Below are 22,441 nucleotides of genomic sequence, written 5' to 3'. Positions count from 1 at the left end.
CCCCCCGCGCGCCTCCCTCCCTCCCTGCGATGCTGGGCGGCTGGTGAGCGCCAAGGAGAAGGCGAGGAGCGGGCAGAGGACAAATGCTGCAGCCGCCTGGGCTCTGATTCCTGCCCCTTCTCCTCCATGTCGCATCTCCCTCCCGTCCCCCGGGGCGTGTAGCTGCTGCTGCCGCCCGGAGCCCCGCATCCAGCCAGCCCTGCTCCCCGGCCCCCCGCCAGGGCTATGGCCGCAGAAGGGGTGCTGCACAGCGTGGATCACTATAAGAGCGAGATCGAGAGGCTGACCAAGGAGCTCACGGAAACCACCCACGAGAAGATCCAGGCCGCCGAATACGGGTTGGTGGTGCTGGAAGAGAAACTCACCCTGAAGCAGCAGTATGACGAGCTGGAGGCGGAATATGATGGCCTCAAGCAGGAGCTGGAGCAGCTGAAAGAGGTGAGTTTGCTGATCCAGTGCACCCCCCCCCCCCTTGCACCAGCTTGCATGAAGCAAAATGCAGGCGGGAGAGAGGCCTCAGGACCTCAGCTGACTTGCTTGGCTCTGCATCAGTGTACCTGAGCCTCTTGATCAGGCCCCAGGGGGCCTGGGGATAGCATGGGTGTGTGGAGGCATGAACTCAGGAGGTGGGGAGGAGTGATTTCTTTCCCAACTCCAGGATCAGCCATGGGCTTGGGGCTTAAGAGGGGCTTACGCCACATCTTCAGCCTCTTGCTGTTTCGAATTCCAGGGATACCCAGACACGGTTCTTTGGGTGAAGCTGATCTCGTTTATTTGACCAACTTAACAATAGTTGGACATTTTTTTTCTTAGCAAGCTTTTGGGTTTAAAAACCGTTCGTCAGGCTGAGGAAGGCTCTGCATTTGGTGTGTGCTCTTTCTGGATGGAGTGATACCCAGGGGTTGACATAACCCAGGTAGTGAAAGACCGGTTATGACTCTCAACTGGTACGAGCAGATGTTTGCAGCACCTTGGAAAGAATACTTCGGTCCTACCTGAATTGTTTCGGGTCCTTATTCAGGAAGGGATGTAATGGCTGGATGAAAGCTGCATAGTTCTGGTACATAAATAGTGGGGGGCTGCAGAAACAGGATGTTGCAATATATGGAGGGAAAGAGACAAAACCTCCTGGAGTTATTTATAGCCGTGTTTTATTTTTACTAGTTAAGGGAGCCACCATCATACAGGAGGGGCAAAGCAGCTACAAGATAGTCGTGAGGTCACCCGTAATAAGTGAAAATTAAACTTCTGTATCATCCTCAAAGGATGAAGCTGGAGTATCTTTCGATGGAGTTTGAGTTACATGCAAAATATAATCCTGAGCTTCATTCAAAACCTTTTGTAATGTACACTTTTGTATTTCTGGGTGAACTTTGGAGCTCATTATTATCCATATTTTTTTATTAATGTAGTAACAGATTCGTACACAGAACATATACTGCAACTACAGAATGGTTGTGTTTGCCTGTACCTGTGCAGCATCATCCTGTTTGTCTTGTATGAAATAATCTTTGCATTTAAAATATTGTCACATCTGTCTGTAAGGACAATTGGAGTAAATATTCTTCTTTTTGTCATCTCTTTTTAAAAAAGGCTGTTTGGAAAACTTCAGGTAATATTTTCTGTTCTGAAAAAAATAATCAGCATGTATAATGTTGAGAAGACCTATTTCAGTGATTTTTTTTTTTTTTTTTTTTTTTTCCCAACCATGGTGCCATGAGGTCCTTTTAAGGGTACCGGGGGTGCCACATAATATTAGCAAACACCTACATAGGGTTCACAAAATAAACCCAGAGATTTTAAATGGGAACCCGTAATTCTAACTAGCTGTAGTTTTTCTGAGTTCTTTGTAACAGGAAAAAATGCTCTTATTTTTTCGTAGTTAATAAATGGGTGAAAGTGAAGAGCTGGTGTTTTCTAGTCTGTCAAGGTTGATAACCACTGACCTATTCAGTGAAAAATCATGAATTAAATATTTTTGCATTGAAATGGTCACTTATTGACTAATATTACAAACAGCATTATATGTACTTATGCTTTTGAACACTTGAGTTTATGTAGCTCTATAAGTATTTGTTAATAAACATAAAGATTTAGTTTTATCTGCAGATAAATGTGATGAGCTTAAGGCTTTGCCCTAGTGACCAGAACTGGTTTTTCTGAAAAATGTTTGTGTGTATGGGGGGGGAAATATGATTTTTGAAAACTGTCTGGTGTTCTGTGGTGTTCAGATTCATGCTCTTATGAAACTGTCCCCCAAAACTTGCTTAGCCAATGCAGAGGGCTCAGTGTTTAAATCCAGTCATCTAAGCTTCAAGGATTGCCATAGGAAACTTGTACAGGCACGAGAGCTGTATTTGATCAAATGGCCTAGCAGAAAAAGGGACATAGACCTAAGATACCACTGGAAAACATTTCTGTCCTGCTTCTTCTTAAAAATTGCATCTGTACCTTGTGATTATCTCAAAATAGTGCTACAGCACTGATCAGAACCTAGGTAGGACACATGGTTAAGTGCTGCCATAAGGACAATTGTTGAATAGGAAACATTTGACTCGAGTAGTTATTCAGTCAATGAAGCCTGTGTTGACAGTACTGACTGAAATTGGAAAATATGCAGGCAGAAATTCTGTTCTGATTGGCACTCATTTGAAGCCCATGGGGTACATATCAGCACAGAACAGAGCCCCTGCAACTAAGTTCTTGTTGTTGTTCTAAGACCTAGGCCAGGGGTGGGCAATTATTTGGGCTGTAGGGCCACTTAAGGTGTTTTGGTGAGCTGTCGAGGGCCAGGGAGTTGTAGAGGAGGAGGTGGAAGGAGTGCTGACCCAGCCTGGGACCCCTGCAGGAAGGGCATACTCGGCCAGGGGGATAGGATGGGGCTGCAGTCAGGCAGGCACCAGTGTCTGTGCCCCTGCCCAGGGAACCAGTGCCCATTTCAGGGATGTGCGGGGTGTGGATTGCAGCTCTGCCCCAGGCCCTGGCCCTGTGCTGTCACTACCTTGCTATCTCACCTCAGCCTGCCTATCCCACTTCTGGACACCACTCCCCGCCCACCTGCAGCCTCATCCTATCTGCATGGCCAAGTGCGCCCTGCCTGTGTGGCTCCTATGCTGGTCCACGGAGACTCTACCAACCTGCTCCATCTGGCATCCCTGGCAGTGGGTGCAGGGTGAATGGGTTGTGGTGTCTGGGTAGGGGGGATGGGTCTGGCAGCAGTGGTGGAGACATTGGCAGTGCCAACCAGAAGTGTGAGGGCAGAGTGAGTTGCTGCTGTGGGGTTACCAGGAAGCTGAGTTCAACTGCTGTGCCCTGCTGCTGCACTGCCCAGTCCTGTGGGCTACAGCTCCAGGTGTGCCTGAGAGCCATGCATAAGGATAGGTTGGGTTGTGCTCTGCACCAGGCAGCACCTCTATGCCTGGGGGCAGTAGGACCTGATGTATGCACCACAGCCAGGGCTGCCCTCCTGCACCTTGGCCAGGCACGACAAGGGACCCACCACAGGCTGGATAGAATCACTTGGCCATCCAGATCCAGCCCGTGGGCTGTTTTCTTCCCACCCCTGTCCTGGGGTATGCATAGAGCCTATCTATTGAAGGAGGAAGGAGAAAATTCCTTTGGTTCACTAGAAGGCAGATAACAATAGAGGCACTCAACGTATGATAATTTGGACCCAGGCTCCTGCTTCTCTCCAACCCACACAGGTAGAGTAGGCCTCTGCCAGTGCTGCACCTGCTGCCACACAGGGCAGGGTCACCCCTGAATAGGCTCCAAGAACTCTTTGCTCCCTTCCACTCTCTGTGGAAGACCACATTGATTCTGTTGTACAGTCTGGATATTTGGCTGATTTTAAACCTGGACATCTGGCTCTTGCAAGTGTGAGTGGGGGCAAGTTGGTTGTGGATCAAGGGAAGATCTAGATGTCACCTCCAAGGGTAGGGCTTGCTCCTGGATCTGCCTGTCATCGTAATCTGGTTTTGTAATGTAAGCTTTTGAGCTACCAATTATCACCAATTGCCTCCATTTGGATCCCTGATAATTGTGCAAAGGAGGCAATGTTTCTGTGCTGACATTTTACAATTAGGATTTAAGCTGAGGTGGTACAGACAAAATGGATTCAAGCAGTTTTGGTTGTAAGGAGGCATGACTGAAACTGAGAATGGTATTATGGGCCGGAAGTCAGCTCTCCCAGCTCGCAGCTTCCTTCGAAATATGTGCATGCTGGCCTCTCTATGTTCTTTCTAACAGGCACTGCAGAAGATGTTGTGGGCCTAAGATGTGGTCTACTTGTATATAGGCATCTAAACAGTAGGTAATGGCAGACATCCAAACTTGTAGCAGTTGTCAATATTTGCATTTCTACAAGGGTGTGTGTGCATGCACATTCTTTTCAGGGAGGGGGAGAAAATCTATGTAGTTGGGGTGGGATCTTTTTGAATATTTATCACCATATTTGCACATTTTCTGAAGTCATATAGATAGTGATATAACATTATGGCTTAGATTTGTATTCAAGATAGTATTCAGTTCAATAATTAAGCTTCTGCAAGCTGCTGTTAACAACCAGTTGTCCTTTATCAGTGAATTGACACACCTTTAACTCCTGAGTAATTGTGTCCTTCTGGACCTATGTGCATACAATTTTTATTCATTCAAAACTGTCATTGACTTTAAAAGAGACTTTTCCTTAAGGACCGAAATATGGAGCCTCAGATATTTAATATAATATTGTTCAGCATTGTAGAGTGAGATGGGAAAGTAAATTTATGATAGGAAGAAGCAACACAAGCAATTGTAATGCATTACATTAAATATTAATTTTGATACGTATGATTCATGCCATGCCAGCATTGAAATGCAAATAGCTGTGATAACCATTTGAAATTCCTGGTCCTGTATTTTGATAGGTATACTTTTAAACAAAGACTTTGGTGTTTTGAGACATTAGGGTGATGCATAATACAAAAAACATTGAGGCTGTAATCAGTGATCTAATACAGAGCTGCTCTTCCGGTATTTAAGGTATTATTATATTATGTCTGTTTTCCAGATGTAAAGAGCATTCACTGGGAAGAACTGAAGAGTCCTTCAGCTGTTATCCTTATGTTTACAAAAAAGTGAACCAATTAATAGGATGGTAAAAAGTGAAATGTATCTTGATTTACAGCTTTCATGGTCTTGTAACACACAATAGTAATAGTTTTAGCTTTCAGGCAGGACTGTAGAAAACGTTTTAACTGGGTGACAGATTTTCATGAATGTTAAAATCTGTATTTAGATTTGTTGATTATTTTTTTCCAGTTTCAAAGTGATGATTCTTTTTCTCATGCTTTACCTTTCAAGTATAAAAAATCATTTCTGAGTCCCTCAGAGTCTTACAGGCCACTGGACTGGTGTGGTTAGAAAACATAAGAAAGTGATGTGATTAGCATCACAATCACCCTCCTCTGACTCCCTAGCCCTAATGACTGGCTATCTGTTTACAGTTGGTCAGCCAGTGGTGGCCTTCAGCATGAGCCTAGAGAAGTTGTCAACCTTTTTTTTCATTTGTGGACCCCTTTGGAAATTTTGAATAGAGGTGTGGACCCCTTTGAATTGTAAGTGTGGGTAGTCACATACTTTGGATTGATCACAGTCATCAAACCCTGAGGGGTCCACAAACCAAAGGTTGAAAACCACTGGTCTAGACCAGGGCTTATTTTTGCCTCTGGAACCATAGTAAGATGCCTTAACAGCTTTGCCACTGTATCTGCTATGGAGGGCTGGTGCATTTTAGTTATGTGAGTGGGTATTCAGTGGGATTATCTGAATTCTTAAAAATACCTATGACCTTAAGCACTTTGCTGACCTGGGAGCTCAGTTGCCAGCATTCAAGTATTTCTAATGGGAAACTGGTTCTCTGTGTTCTCTATATGTTCCCATAATACTTTCAGTAAGAATAGTTCATGCCATTACTTTTTCAACCTCCTCTGCACGTGTCTTTTAATAAAACATAAACATCCACTAATATTGATTATTTAATGTAGATTGGCCTGAAAATGTTTATGAGGTAATCATTTACTAGTTTGCAGATGATAAGCAGTGTGGTAGCTAGCTCTCTAATGTTGACAAGCCAGTATGTACACAATGGAAACAATTCAGTAAGATTGAAAGGGGGGTGCTATAAGATTCCCATTATGAGCATCCTAACATTGTATTACAGTATTAACCCATACATACCTCACTGGTACTCGGTTACCAATGTTCCCTAATAAAATAAGAACTTAGAATGAGAGAAACAGGGAAAGGTGTCCCATACCCATTCTATGCAATTAAGCCATTTCATTCCTCTAGAGAAGCATGCTCTGTATGAGACAGGCAGAAAATGTTATTGTCTTGGGGCATTCTCACTTTTTAGCATGTGCCCTAGAGTAAACCTCCTAAGGGCAAAGATTGTCAAAGGGATCAAGCATTTATCTTGTACCTTCACAGAGATAACACTCCCTGAATGGCTTCAGCACCTTTCCACATTCCTCTGGTCTAATGGCCTATGCCACAAAGAAGTGACAGAAGATGAAAATGCTACAAGTAGCTCGTGATGAGGACTATATTTACTGGGAACTCCTTGACCAAATGATCCAGTGACTTACTTTCATTTGATCACACTTGGTCCCATATTTCAGTATGGGGTAACAACTTCAGTCATGATCATGTTGTCTTAAATGTTTTCTAGAGTCTTTTTTCTTCCTTCTGTTTAATTTTGGACATGCTGATTTCCTTGAAAATATTTCTAAAGTAGAACTAGAATTTGAATGCAAGTTTTAGAGCATTTTCACTATCACTTTTAAACCATAGTTTTGGTCTTAATGTAGGCCTTTTGAAAAGGAAGCAGAAAGTGAGGAGCGTTCAAAATACATATCCTCTGAAATCTCCCACAATTCATGATTGTCGCTTGGGGTTTAATGACCACAGCATGTCACCTTGCGCCATCCTGTTACTGTGACAACAGACTGTCCAGAAATCCTATGGCAGCTAATGATGCTGTGTTTTGTTGCACACATGCATTTTGGTCTTTTTTGGTGCATCATTAGGTTTACCCCAACCTGGAGTCACTAACCTAACTGTGAATATCTTTCATTAGTATTTTCCCTAGGGGGAAATGGACACTGTATAGCTGACAGAAATCATGAGTGACTGAGGTCAGCCTGGGGAAAACTAGAGCCATAATTTCAGCCCCATGTATAAGCATAACATTCAGAAGAATCAGGTGAATTGACCTTTAGGGGTCTGTTTCCCTAGTTTGGACCCCTAACTACTTAGCACCCTCATGACATGGACATTTTCAAGACAATAAGACTATCCACACAGATGCGAAAGCCCTTATGTTAGTTGACTTTTAAACAGAAAAATGACATTCAGCCTTGACAAGATGCTTGTAGATAGAGGGAAGGTCTGGTCTACTTCTGGATGAATTATTTTTTTATTTTTAAAATACCTTTCCTTTCCCCCATTCCTTCCACATTTCTTCTGTCTGTGTATAGCTAACTTTTTAAATAGATGGGTTGGGAGGGCAGGGTTTTTTCTTGATTTAGGAGGAATTAATACTAGACAGAATATAAAGTGTCCCCTTTCCCAATAGTGGCAGATAAACAGGAGCATATCGTTACTCCTACACTGTTCTGTAAAACCAATCAGATCCTATGAACTAGGAACCTATGAAAGTAGTTAAAACTGTTTAACAGGTGCAAAAAATGCATCACACCAAGGGTAAGATATCTGAAGCTGATGCAAGCTCTTAAAACCCAAGCCAGACCATGACCCAGTACTTTATTTTTTGCTAACTGTGGGGACATTTCTTATCTATTCCCACAGGCCTGGGAGACAAGAGAAAAACTTTATTGAGGAGGAAGTATTTACTAGAAGAAACTTAGGACTAGATTTTGTTTACACAAGACTCCTTTACACTGTTATCTTAGTGTAATTGAGAATCTGGACATTTAAAACAACTTAGGCCTTCCATGCTGTGCAGGGTACTGCAGTGTTTGATGGGAGCCTACAGGTGCCTAGATACGTGCCCTGTTCTTGCAGGGGCTTAATGTGAAACTAGGTGGGGTTTTGCCAGCTTCCTTCTGTAGGTTCTCCTTTTGAGGTACAGTCATGTCAGGAAGTTTAAAATTGGGTTGATGAGAGAGAGCAGAGGAAAATATATTTTATAGGAGCTTTAATCCTTAAAATGCTCTATGAAGATGCTAAATTTTATTATTTCCTGTTTTACAAATGCAGAAAAAAGCCATGGAGAGATTAAGTGATTTAGTCAAGGCTTTAGAGTAATTCAGTGGCTGTACTGAGAACAGAAATCAGGATGCTTTCAAATTGCAGTCTCATGCTTAACCTGGGGTACCTACACTTAATTGTTCAGTTTTAGCCTTGCCAATCTTACTTGAAGAATGGCATCTCTAAGAGAGTATCACCTCTTGAATACTGCGCAGCATGGTCAGTAGTAATAAACATGGACTGAAGACCCACCAAACTCATGGGGGAAAAATATCCTTTAGTCTTCAGTGAGCGTATACAGACATGGACATGGGGTATGCAGAACCACAGTCTTGTTTGCTGCTCCACACACTGCACAGGCTGCACGTACAGGCATTCCTTGCATAGCTAATTTGCAGCATGTGGAGGAAGGGGGTTTGACCCCAGGAGATCCCAGAGTCAGAAAACCCAACACTTAAAAAAAAGTGGGGCAGTGCACATGGCAGCAGTGTGCATCACCCAAAACCAGAGCCTGGCTGGCTGGAGCCACAGTCTCGCCTACCCCACTCAGGGCAATGCGCAGTGCGCCAGAGTGCGTGTGGCATGGGCATTCCCTGGGAACAAGTAGCAGTGGCACAAGGGAACCACAGAACAGGAGAACCACAGTTTGGTTTGATAGATTTGTCTTCAAAAACCACTGACTGCTTTTGGGACTGACTCAGAAAGGTGATGAGCCCCTGGTATTCTCGATGACTTCATTGGGAGTTGAAAGCATTTACAATTCTTATAGTGTGTCTGTGTGACACAATGCCATGCCATGTAGAGAGATCTGATCTGACCAAATAGAGTCTGATCTGACTCTGAATGAACTAGATTAAGTCCTGGAAGCAGTACAGATGTATTTGTTAGTTGTCTTGGCTAAACAGCACAGCTAAGAAGCAAGGCAGTGTGCCACACTAACATGGCTTTACTGTTGTCAGTACTTGAACTAGTTGATTCAGAACTAGGTCAGGTATATCTTTACACAAGATGTATGGCCATATAGAAGCACCCTTAGGAGGAGATCAGAACTTTGGATATCTACTCTTAAAAGGAGTTAAATAATATCTTATTTTCTCTGTGAGGTAGAGGCTGGTGCTTGTTACATGGGAAAAATATCCTTTTCCATATTTTCTTTTATTTCACATCCTCAGTAACATGGATGAAGATAGAAATGTCACTCCAGATTAATACCTGTGCAGCTGAAATTTTGAGATTTTAAGACAAAGGATCAGCGTTACATCTTCAGATCCTAAACTGACATTGTTAAAGTTTAGGCCTAAAATTTCACGTGTTCCAGGCATTATATTGCAGGCAAGAATAAAGTTAGAGCTATACAGTATCCTGGAGTACAGGAAATGAAATGCAAATCTGAACAGATTGAGACAGTGTTTGAAAAGTATTTTATTTCACACTCTGTGGTAGTATTGGATGCATTTTCAGTCATAGAATTATAGAAAATGAGGGTTGGAAGGGACCTCAGGAGGTCATCTAGTCCAACCCCCTGCTAAAATGAAGCCCACCCGCAACTAGGTCATCCCAGCCAGGGCTTTGTCAAGCTGGGCCTTAAAAACCTCGAGGATGGAGATTCTACCACCTTTCCAGCTAACCTGTTCCAGTACTTCACCACCATCCTAGTGGCAGAGATTTTTCTGATATCTAATCTATACTTCCCTTGCTGCAACTTGAGACCACTGCTCCTTGTTCTGTCATCTGTCACCACTGAGATCAGTCCAGCTCCATCTTCTCTGGACCCCTCCCTTTAGGTTGTTGAAACCTGCTATCAAATCCCCCCTCAGTCTTCTCTTCTCCAGTCTAAGCCCAGTTCCCTCAGCATCTCCTCAGAAGTTATGTGCCCCAGCCCCCTAACCATTTTCATTGCCCACTGCTGGACTCTCTTCAGTTTGTCCACATCCTTTCTGTAGTAAGGGGCCCAAAACTGGACACTACTCCAGATGCGGCCTCACCAGTGCTGAATAGAGGGGAATAATTACTTCCCTTGATCTTCTGGAAATGCTCCTAATAGTGCAGTCTAGTATGCTGTTAGCCTTCTTGGCAATAAGAGTATATTGTTGACCCATATCCAGCTTATTGTCCATGGTAACCCCAAGGTCCTTTTCTGCAGTTGTGGCTTAGGCAGTTGGTCCCAAGCCTGTACTGGTGCATGAGATTCTTCTGTCCTAAGTGCAGGACTTTGCACTTGTTTTTGTTGAACCTCATAAGATTTCTTTTGGCCCAGTCATTTTCATATTTTACTGCTTTGGGATTTATTTGTAGTAGAGTAACATCTGGTGGAAAAAAGTCCCAAACCTCTCAGCAGATAAAATAGTTTTTGTCTGAGTAGGTACATTTCCTATTTCTTAACAGGGAAAATTTAATAGTGAAGGTTCTTATGGTCTGATCTGTTCATTATTTGGATTCCCTTCCTGGCAGTCTTCCATCTTGAAGAAGTTACTGGGCACTGCTTTAGGCTGTGTAGGCCTTAGTTGTGAAGTTTCATTGTCACGATTCTCAACCAGGTTGCTACTTAACACTGAGCTACTGTGGCTATATCTACACGAGCGGTGGACTGTGCAATTGTTAGTGTGCTGTCATTTAGTACTTGTGTAACCAAGTACTAAATTACTGCGCAGTACTATCCATGCACGGTTTTTTCCAGACATCACTGTGCAGTAACAAGCTATTGTGCAGTAGTTCATTACTACTGTGCAGTACTATGGCACAGCATGGTTAGTGCCCGGCAAAGCTACTGCTCAGTAGCTTGTTGCTACTGTGCAGTAGTGTCTTGTGTAGACATGCCCATTTAGTCCTGGATGTCCAGCCTTGGAGTTTCAGGGGTGCTGCATGGAGTCATGCAGTGTTAGCACTGTTATTTGTGCAAACATGATTCACAAGATAATTTCAAATAGGAATCCATACTCTTAAAACCATTCTCACCTTTTATGGTCTTTTTGAGCTCTTTGCAATAGAAGAATTGCTTTGTTTTTCTCCAGTAAAAAAAATGAGTGAAAACTAAGAGCAGACATTTTCAGCGGGGTGCCTTTAGTCTTATCAAGGGGTGCCTTTAGTCTAAAAAGCTTGAACCACTGCTCTACTGAACTGCATTGCCAAGGTAATAGGGGCCACAGAACTAGCCCTGGGCACGAGGACAACCTACGAATGACATATGCTTCCTGGCTGTTTTCCTGGGTTTTCCTTGATTTGGGTGACCAAATAACTGTCCATTCACAGAGAAGTGGGTGCATTTTCTCTATTTGAGTTATTGGAAGTCTGAAGAGAACCTTTTGGAGATTTTTCTCATTTTATGCTCTTTACTTTGGGTATTTCCTTTGAATATTGTCTTATTCCATGTAAGAGACCTCAGATTCAGGTGTTTTACTGGCCAGCTTTAGTAGAAAGTAATCAACTCTTAATCAGTAACTATTTGGAAAATAGTCAGCAATCTGATATGAAGAATCTTTAAGAGACTGCAATTCAATTCTTTGTGTCATCAGTAAAGAATGGAATTGCAGCTTTGCAAGTGACAGCAAGATTCTGAAAAGCCAAGCACTTACAGGAGGAGCAGAAGTAGATACAGAAGAAAAGCCAGAGGGAGTGAGTCAGCATGACCTTGGTTGCTGCCAGAATGATGGATAATGTAGGCAACCTGAACAATGGCTGACACTGGTAGGGATCTTTAGCAGGAAGGGCCTGCAGTGTTATAACATACACTGGAGTAACCACTGATGAAAAGGATGGCATATGTCTGACTGGTGAACTGGGCAAGGGGAATATAGTGATGCTGAGGAACTGTCAGCATAATATAGAAGTCCACAATTTGTAAAAACTTGAAGCAGCTATAATATTTTCATGCTTCAGGCTGCAGTGTCTCGAGAAACAAAACCTTGGGAAGCCAAAATATGGTAGAGTTCATGAATTTCCATTTCCCCTGCAGGGCTACTGACAAGGTAGGACAGTTTTCAGAATGTAATTATTTTTTATCTGTGTGTATTCTGATAGTATCTGTAGGCCCTAATGTGGATTATGAAGTGCCTGGCACAAGGAAAAACAACCCAATGAGAGACAGTCTCTGCCCCAAAGACCTTGTAGCCTAGATGGACAAGAGAGGCAAGGGCAACTGTGCTATCCATAATGTTACAGAGGGGCAAACTGAGACACAGGACTTTCTCCTGGGAAATCTGCAGTGGACTCAAGATTTGAACCCAGATCTGTGGAGGTCTAGTTCAGTAGAAGAAACATGGTCTTGTTAAGCTATTATAACCCTAAAAAGGCTTAATGAAATGTGAGAATGAAAATAGACCGAAGGAAAATTTTATCTTACAGAAATGTTTGTTTGTTTGTTTTTAATTTGTTACTTAGAATCATTATATAGGAACATTTCAATAAAGCACCTGATCTTTGCAAATGCTGCAGAGCAAGGTTCAAGTCATGCACTGCTTCTTTTGGGCATGTATGGGGCTTGGCATGGAAATGTCCTGAGTTAAAAGCAAAGCACCGTTTTTGGGGTATTTTTTTTTTAAATGTCTGCAAGCACCCACCAGCAAAAAACAGTGTTGGCGCCTTTGTTTGCAATCTTTCTCTTACTCCATTTGGACATCCTGCCTTGTTATAACTGATTTCTACACTGTCCTTGCTTATCTTAGGCACTGACTGCTGCATTCATCTCTAGCTATTTCCATCTCCTTCCTTCACAGTCTATCCATACCCAAAATTCAGCTCTTCTCTGGTTTTCATGAGGCCATCACATTAGTATTTATCATTAATTATGAAGATTGTTTTTTGGTTGAAACTTGGGTTCTTGATTCAATTAAAATTTTTTTTTTTTGTAGAGCATCTCTGCTTTCTTTAGAAAAGTTTGGCATTTATTCAAAAATAATGACCAAAAGCTTACATATTTTTGGGGCTTTTCTTTAAGTGTCAATTTTCCTTGCAGGAAAAAAAATCCAGTCAGTTATGCTATTAACAATACTTCATGCCTCCTCATCTGTTAGTCTCATTCATACCCTCACCACAAAGTATCCATTGTTGGAACTGCTATGTGTTAAAAAGTTAAATATCATTGTTTATTGTTTGGAGCTCTGAAATGTTAGATGGTCTTTGAAACTGTGATTTGAGGCATGCTGAGTTATTCCTGCAACATGTGGGTATCTGGAATTTCTTTGGCAGCTGAAACTGGTCAGCACCTCGCAGGTAGTGTGAGTATCAGTACTGCTTACAATCAGGCTTGCTGTTGAAATGCTTCCAATGGAACATAATAGATATCTCGCAAAGAAGGAAAGGCTTTGTTGTCTGGTAAATTTGGCAGTGGTGTGGGACAGGGCCTTTGCCACTGACCTTCTTGACTTCGAGCAAGTCACTTTCTCAGTCTGTGTCTCCATTTTAACTTGTGCAGTTAGATTGTAAACTCTTTGAGACAAGGTTCCTTTTTCTATTTGTATTGAATTTGGGGTTAGTCCTAGCTATTTTGCTGCCCTGAACAAAATATATTGTCATGCACTCCTTCCCTGGTCTCATAACCAACAGCACTGACCAGTCAAAAGCTGCTGATTACGAATCAGTTGTAGAAATGCTGCCACTCCAGTTCTGATACCCTGGGTAACTTCCTTTATAGCATGAGACACAAGCTGACTGAACAGTGAAGCTGCATTGTTGGCTACAAGGCTGAGGTGCTATTGCAACTCAAAACTGTAATAAAGAATAGAGCCTCCTCTGATGGAAGAGGTTGGAAGTCATCATCTTCTACTGGTTGCTCCTCAAAAATGACATTTTGAATTGGAAGATTCGGAAAGAGATATTCAGAATGGCAGTCACAAGCCTCTTCCTTTGTCTGCAAGAAGGGCTGCAACTCCATGAAACTAAACTGCTTGATGGTTCATTATTTTTTGTGTAGGTGCTTCACTCTACACAATGACACCCTTCCTTGATTAAATTAGTCCTCCAGTGGATTTCCTAAAGACTGGCTTTTAATCATTCTTCTAAGGAGGAGCAAAAAGGCCCCAGATTTCTTAAAAGAGCCAGTGTGATTTGCTGGTGCTCTGTGTCTTTTTGTTTTTGTGCCTGTACAAATGGTAAAATGCTACCATTAGGATATAGTTGAATTCTGTACTGACTTTACATTGGTACGAATGATACCATGAAGTGCAGAGCAATAGAGCAGGGGTTCCCAAACTGTGGTATGCATACCCTCAGGGGCACGCAAGACATCTTGGTGGTATGCAGGAGAAATTCTGTAATGGTGGATTTAATTTTTATTATGATAGTACTGTAATTGGCATTTAAGGGGTTAAAATATAAAAAGTATGCTGATAGGGGTACATGGGCAGCTGATAAATCTGGAAGGGGGTATTCAATAAGAAAAAGTTTGGGAACCCCTACAATAGAGCATCTGGCTTGGAAATCTTCTCTGTCCCTTTGTTGACACAGCCATTGTATAGCAGTACTTCGTCCTGTACAGTAGGGTGCCTCAAGGAAAATTTACCCTTAAATTAGTATCCCAATACTTTATTCCAAGTATAAAGTATTTTAAAGGCCTTCTGTTCCTCCAGGTGGGTTACTAATATGAGAGAAAGACAATGTATCCAGTGTATGCAAGTGTAAAGCTTCCCAGGAAGCTGAAAATTTGTTAAATGATGAAAAGAATGGGTATGACTGAGACTGTCATGAGTATCATAGCTAAGTTCATTTTGTTATATTAGGCCCCTGGTGAATAGTACAAGCAAAACTGTCAATAAGAGCTGCCATTTGCTCTCAAGAAGAAACTAAAGCTACATCTCACATTTAAAACTAAGACAATGGCACTAGTTTTCTTTGCTTCAAGTAGTATCCTAATTCCCCTCTGTGAACTCCAGTCTTTATACTACAGTGTTGTTGCTGCCAGAAACAAGCCTGCAATGGTGACCAATTCTGTGATTAAAGCAGGGGTGGGCAAAATGTGGCCTGCCAGGCCCTTCTATCTGGCCTGCGAGGCCCCTAAAAAATTTAGAAAATTAATACTTATCTGCCCCTGACTGCCTGTTATGCGGCCCTGGATGACTTGCCAAAACTCAGTAAGCAGCCCTCTGCCCAAAATAATTGCCTGCCCCTATATTAAAGCCTATCGTGGCCTACAGCTATTGGTACTGGTACTAGCTCAGGATGTGAGTTCATCAATACTTATAAGCTACCAAGCTTACAGGTTTGAGTATTTTTCAAATTAATATTTATAAAAATATTAGACTCTGTAAGAACACTGTGTAAATGATGGACCATGCTGTCAGTGCTGCAGCTTCCTTGAAATCAATAGAATTAGACCAGCAGGGAATTTGGCCTTATATAGTATTAAATCATGCAGCTCTTCTAGCAGCTGCCAAAACTCTCTTCCCAGAATTACATGGTATTTTGATGGGGAAAAGATACAAGTCCAGGTGACTCAGTAGCTGTCACTTTGAGTCATTTCTAAACCTCTGCTCCAGCCAAGTACTTGTGTTGCTTAATTTTAGCACCCTTTGTGTCAGTGTAGCACCCATCTGCTGTCATAAAATTATTCCATATCATGCATGAGCAGAATTATTAGCCTATGCATCTTTCTTAAATTAGAGTCTGGATAACTACTTTCTGCCTAAGTAAACTCCCTTTGTGGTATCAAGTAAGACAAGTGACTCGCTTTACTACTATCTCTTCTGAAAAGGAAAAAATCCACACTGGGAATTAAACAGGCCCAAAATAATTTCCTATTCCCATCTCACATGTTTGCACTTCATTGGTGGTGAAGTGACCTTTATCTGTGCAGAAGCTAGTTGGCAGAAACACAGCAACTCTAGCTGAAGTCAGTGTGTGCTGAGATGACCAGCTTCTTTTGAGAATCAAGCCTGTAGCCCCATGGGCATCAAAGATATGACCGTAGACTGTATCAGGCCCACAGAGCCCTATCATTCGGCCCCTAATGCTACCCGTGAGTCTCAGACTGAATCTGAACACTGCATGTGGCCTGCACTGTACTGGCCTTATGCTCTGCATGGGGAATGTTGGGCTGGTCTGGTGCATGTTGCAGTGCCTGTCTGCGGAGCGCACTGCTGGCACTGCCACTGTGCTCCAGGCTGGTCTGGGGCACATGCTACCCATAGTGCTGGGCTGAACTGCCCCATGCACTGGATCCAGCGTGTGGGGCGGTGTGTGGGGCTGACTTGGTGCATGTTGCAGTGCCTGTTTGGTCTGAGACCCCTCTGGCCTGAGGACCGGGTTAGCACCTCTCATCCAGACTGTGGGACCAGATGAATTTGACACCCTTGGTCTAGCCTGTAAGCATTTTAAGATCCCTTTGGGGAGAAATAAAAACTGTTATGTAAATCTCTTGTTACAGATTTAGGTTCCAAACTTGTGTCACTCAAGTCTGCTTGGCTACCTTCTCTTTTTGAAAGCCATTCCTGTGAGGTGAGGTTTGGAGCCAAATTCCATTCTTGGATAAGATGCTGCAAATCCATAGGTATTCCAGGGACTGCAGTAGGAGCCCAGGTATAATTGGATTCTTCCTAGATGCATAAGCACAGCCTGTGTGGGGAAATACAGTCCTGTGCAACTATACCAAAGTAAGTCACAGCAGTTTAAGTCCTGTTTTCCACTAGTTCAGTGTGTTTGCTTTGAGCGGGGGGGTGGTGTTATATTAGTGTAGTAACAACTAGTACAGCTACAGAGGTGCCAATTTTTTTCTAAGGTAGACAGGTCCTTATGCTTCTGTAAACAAATAGAATCTGGCCCTTTTGACTTGCAAAAGCCCAACTAGGAGGTGTTTTGTTGTGTTTTTCTAAGTGTTAGGAACTACATTTAATTAATATTTTAAAGCTGGATGTATAGAAGGTAAACTGAATTTTAACATACATACTTGTTAACCTCAGTGAAACATAGAAGGGAGCTTAATCTCCAACATGGCTAGCTAACATGCCGAAATACACCCTGGTTTATATATATTAAGGTTGTAAAACGATTACTTAGCTAAGAGGTTAATATGCTTTGGATATGTACCTCTCTTCCTGTATGAATAGGATTGTAGATCCTAAGCTAATGTAAAAAAATACTGCTGATACATGTAAGTGAATCAGTAGCAATAGTAGGAACTGATATGACTTCCAGAATTTCTTATATAGCTGGATTAATTTGCAGGTTGAAATGCTTTCAGTGGCTGCTGCTTTGTTTTATGATTACACTAAGTTTTTTGTGCTCCAAATTTAAACTCGTATACACTGAGATGAAACACATCCCAAATGCACCTTAAAACACTTTAAGATATATGTTTAATTTTCTGTTCCAGTTAGAAACCTCATATATTCACCTTACATTCTTCTTTGTCAAACCTGTGTGGATAGCCACAGTATTCATATCAGACAATTTTTCATTACGATTCTTAGCAGCAGAACTACGGAAAGTTTGACAAAGCAGGTATAAAAATGCCAGCTTAATGAATTCATTCAAACCGAAAGTGACTTTCATCTTCTAAACTTGACATTGAGGAAGAGCTCCCTATTCTGAGAAGAATAAACTTGAAAATTAAGAAATATTTCAAAGTGCCTGCCTTTCTTAATTTTTACATGATTTATAAATAGGACCTAAATGTATTATGCTATTCGTCTTTTTTTTGATCATCAGAAACGTGTCTGTCTTAACATTAAATGGTACATTTAATAGAGGAATAGCCAAATAACAATCCACCAAAAGTACATTTTACTTCCACTTTCAGACAGACGCACACTTTTTACAGGGCAAGTTTTTAGCCAGTGAATTACCTCACTAAAACTTTGTGAAGCTATACTGTCCCATATCAGCTGAATATCATGTTCACAAAGGTGTGACTAATTGTAGATTGTGTAATGCTGAGACTTCAGTAAGTCATTTCTATCTAAATAACAAATTTATACTTATATTCCTATCTTTGTAATGATAATTTATCTTGGGTTTAAAGATGTTTGAGTGCCACTGATAAGTTATAAACATGTGAATACATGTTCTAAAAGCTGAAATAGCATTTTTATTGGCGCACATGGGCAGGCACAGGGGAAGCTCATTTTTACTTGACATGAATTGAGGCTACTGACTTTCAGAGTCATTTCTACGTAAAGTAATAGCACTTTGTTCCAGAACACATGACAATTTTGGTACCTGCTAATAATCTACATCTTGTGAATTCTGGCTAAGGTTATGACACTGCTGTGTCATTAAGTGCCTCTGTGAGTGTGGAGTAAGCCATATACTATCAGAGTTGTCATGCATCTCCCAAACCAAAGGAGTTTCCATGGCTCCTGTTCAAATGGGAGCACCATATTTATGATGTATGAATCTTAGGCAGAGGGGTAACTTTAAATTTTGGTACTTGGAGCAATGATGGAAGAGAGAAGCAATGCTTATCTTTTTGTGCAGCTGTTGCCTTGGTGCAATCTCCTCCAACATGGGCTGTGGCAGCAGCATAGGCTCCCTGGAGGATGCCATTCTGGCATGTCCCTGCTGAATCAAAACCTGGGGCTGGTGCCCTAGTGCCCACGCCACCCCCAAATTATACTACACAATTCCTAGAGAATCAATTTGCTCATTTTTTTCTTTAATAAGGGGGTTTGGAGCAGTGGAATTGCCTGAATAGCAGAGCAAAGAGACCAGGCTCTTATTACTGGGTCTCAAAAGCCACAGAGCCTGAGAAACTTCAGAGGCACTGTCAGAGATGCAGCAAATTTGGGCAAGGGGAGAGGAACAGATAGGCTTGCCTTTCTAGCAGAGTGATTTATCTGTGGGACCAGCTGAGGAAAAAGGAAACTGCATAAGCCCTGATTTGTAAGAGAAACTATAGGCATGAGTGGAGATCCCGGTTTCTTAGATGATTTTGATGCAAGTCCAAAGACTGGTACAAGAGTGGAGAAGAAAATGAGGCAGTGGAATGTGTGTAGGGATTTATTTTTTTTGTGTACGTCAGCATATTTCTTGTGCTAGATAAAGTAAAGAGTGATTGGTAGGTTATTTGGGATCCTTACAAACTTTGTTTCTCTGTGCTTTAATTATCCCACTTTCTAGGTAGAGGTCAGTTGTGAACAAAGAGGTCCTGTTAAGTTAGGAAAGGGTATGTGTCACCCAGTAGAGAAGTTGAGGGAGCAGCATTGATTTTTTTGCAGGTCAGCTTCGAGGTCTGACTTCCTTGGATGAGTAGAAGGTGAGGCAGAGAGCCCAGTGAAAGGGACAGTGCTGTAACTGATTTGGACCAATGAAAGCTTAAGAACGTATGGATCTGACATGGTGGGACTTGAACACAGCAGCCTGATGAGCAGTTAGCTGTGAGTGCTTTACCAGGACTGATGCGCACACATACACATACACCCATGGTATAAAAAGTTTACTTTTGTACTAATGTTTATTAGGGGTGCACCAATAGAGATTTTTTGGGCCTGATACCAATTATCCGATTTTTAAGGAGGCATATCAGCCGATACTGATCGGATTTCTGATACAGCGTGGAGAGCTGCCTTCAGCTGGTAAGTCCATTGTGGTGGAAGGGGAAAGGGATGGGGAGTGGAGGAGGAGTGCAGATCAACCCCCCCCATGGTGAGGGGGGGGATGGGGCAGGCGCTGTCAAGCCAGGGGGTGTGTGCCATGCTGTGCTCTCCACACTACCGAGCTGTGCTCCTCACTGACTGAGTGCTGCGCTGCATCTGTGCGCATGCATGGGGCATTTAGTGGCCAAATTATCGGGCCGATTTCTGATTCAGCCAATTTTTTTAATATCAGTACTGATCCAATATTGGACCGATGTATCAATGCATTTCTAATGTTTATAAATTTTTTTGGCTTATCACTTATAATCTGAAATAGTTCAGTGATTTATAGAATTACTTATATGTGCAAACTGAGATTTGTACTATCTGTTGTATATAAAATAAACCCTAAAAGAAAGAATCTGGCAGGTGACACTTGATATGTTCTGCAACTGGCCTCAGTTATGTTTGTGTAACTTTCCTGTCTTCAGATAATGCTATTCCTCTTATTTCTGTAATCCCACTAGTCTTCAGTGGGGCTGTACAGGTATAACTAAGGGGATTATTTGGCCTGCAGGATCCCTATTGCTGGTAATGTGTGAGAAGGAATTGACTCTGTGTGGCTTCTGTATCCTATGGTGAGTTTTAGCACTAACATTTAGAAAGTACATCTTTCTTACAGTACTGTCTAATTTTCCTTTTTTTTAATTAAGCATATTTGCTCTGCTCTGAAGCCTCTGTGGGTACATTTACATGAGACACTACATCACCATAGCAATGAGCTACGGCAGTGTAGTATTGGCAGGCAGTAACTGTGATGCCACTGCTACTGCGCAGTAAGGTTGGAAATGACTGTGCCGTACTGGTGGGTACTGCACAGTCATTTAGTACTTGCTAAAGCATAGAAATGACTTGCTAAAGCAAGTATTAAATGATGGTGCAGTACTCACTGTGCAGTGGGGCACACATGTAGATGCACCCACTGAGACTATACTGGAATCTCACAATGTCATTGTTTCCTAGTCACTTTTCAGGATTAAAATGTGTTTTAAAGCAGGGGCAGGCAATTATTTTGGGTGGAGGGCCACTTGCTGAGTTTTGGCAAGCCGTCAAAGGCCACATGACAGGCAGCCAGGAACAGATAAATATTAATTTTCTAAATTTTCTGGGGGCCCCGCATTCTGGCTAGAATGTCCCGGTGGGCCGCATCCAGCCCGCGGGCCCCATTTTGCCCAGCTCTGCTTTAAAGGATGGATGCCAGTGAAGGCAAAAGAGAATGAATAGGCTGCTTGATAATGTATTACTTGCATTGCAGTTTTATCTTGACATCAGTCTTGACAGATCTACAAACTAAGACGGATGTAAAAACTATAGGAAGTAATTGCTGAGATGTTTTGATCAAATATCAGTGGGGTAATCAAACTGTCTCTTTCATTTTTAGTTATGCTTGCTATTCTGTATAGGCCTAACTGCTCTTCTCTATTAGGCCAAAGGAGCTACTCAAATGAACAAGTTATTTAGTTGCTGACTTTGGGTCTGAGATAGTGGTTACTTCCCATCTTTGAAGTAGTTAAACTTTAATAGTGAAGATTCTTTGAGAATGTAGAGTCATCGAATTGGTTGACAAGTCCTGTGGCAGATGCTACTTCAGTACTTCATAGCCCTCATTTCCTTGTTATAGATTGAAACTTGCCAATAACTGGTGACAGTTTGAGTGCAGCTGTGGAAGGGTTAACTGGATTGTTCACCCTCCTGCTTGCTGGCAGGGAGAGAGAAGTTGGCAGACATCTTGTAGCATTGGGTCTTCATAAATAAGCCTGCTCTTTAGGCTATGACTCTGGAAAAAAATCTCTTTTTCTACATTCTGCCTTCCAAGGTGCATGTCTTATTTGGCAAGTGTGGTATACGAGAAGATATGGTAAGTATTAGGAGGTTCTTAAATAAAGTGGATTAAGATCTCAGCTTTCTGACTGCTGCTAAGGGGTAGGTGATGGTCAATGATGTGTTAAAATTTATTGCAAATGTATTCTACACTTGCTTGAGCCATACTTTTTCAGTGGGTGGTAGATACCCATCCTCCCTCATTAATAGCTTTTCTGAGAGTAGCAGTGACATATATGAATTGCTTTTACCTCTAGAAATGAAAAGTAGGTTTTATGCAAAGTTTATAGTGGTGAAACATCTACCTAAAAGCATTTTGATTTTCATAGTAAGACTGAATTGAAAAAATAAAATCTTCAGATTCTTCACTGAGTGTAGTATACAATCCATGCCAGTGTAAGGATTCTGCAGTATTAAGTGCACACCCCTCTGGGTTCCCTGTGAAACACACACATGCACAAGCATGCCAGCAGCATTTAGTATGGGTACTTGGCATTGAAGTTGCCTCAATGCCCAATAATGAAACATAAAAAAATGTCCAGAATGATCAACTCCTTTAATTACAACAAATGAATGACAAATAAGAAATGAAAAAATACATTCAAAATATAGGTGTGCACTGATAGAGATTTTGGTGGCTGATACTGTTCCTATTTCTGATACAGTTGTATACAGCTGGTAAGTATGTTGTGGGGGAAGGTAGGCCTGAAGGGAACTGGGAGCTTGGGTTAAGTATCTTTTGTCCAATAGTGGAATGAATGTCAAACAAACTCTTGGAGTCAAGACAGGCTCTGCTAGACAGGCTT

At 42.0% G+C, this 22,441-nt stretch overlaps 1 protein-coding gene and 1 long non-coding RNA gene across 10 annotated transcripts in view; one reads left to right on the top strand and one right to left on the bottom strand.

The window, feature by feature from the left end:
* The window catches only part of LOC109296197, a 2,262-nt gene extending 1,373 nt beyond the window's left edge, over positions 1–889 (bottom strand). The window contains exon 1 of the long non-coding RNA XR_002096918.1: positions 366–889. This is a non-coding gene — a long non-coding RNA (uncharacterized LOC109296197). The remainder of the gene's footprint in view (positions 1–365) is intronic.
* The window catches only part of BICD1 (BICD cargo adaptor 1), a 316,001-nt gene continuing 293,572 nt past the window's right edge, over positions 13–22,441 (top strand). For all 9 annotated transcript variants that reach the window (XR_002096917.1, XR_002096916.1, XM_019515468.1 and 6 more), the window contains exon 1: positions 13–438. Coding sequence is in view for 7 of the 9 variants with exons in the window: in XM_019515468.1 (XP_019371013.1) it covers positions 226–438 (213 nt within the window). In the remaining 2 variants the exon portion in view is untranslated. The remainder of the gene's footprint in view (positions 439–22,441) is intronic.

This window comes from Gavialis gangeticus, unplaced genomic scaffold, assembly GCF_001723915.1.
Source record: "Gavialis gangeticus isolate Ggan-Ray unplaced genomic scaffold, GavGan_comp1, whole genome shotgun sequence".
NCBI lineage: Eukaryota > Metazoa > Chordata > Crocodylia > Gavialidae > Gavialis > Gavialis gangeticus.
Note: the sequence above shows the minus strand (reverse complement) of the source record. Positions and strands in the feature narration are given on the sequence as shown.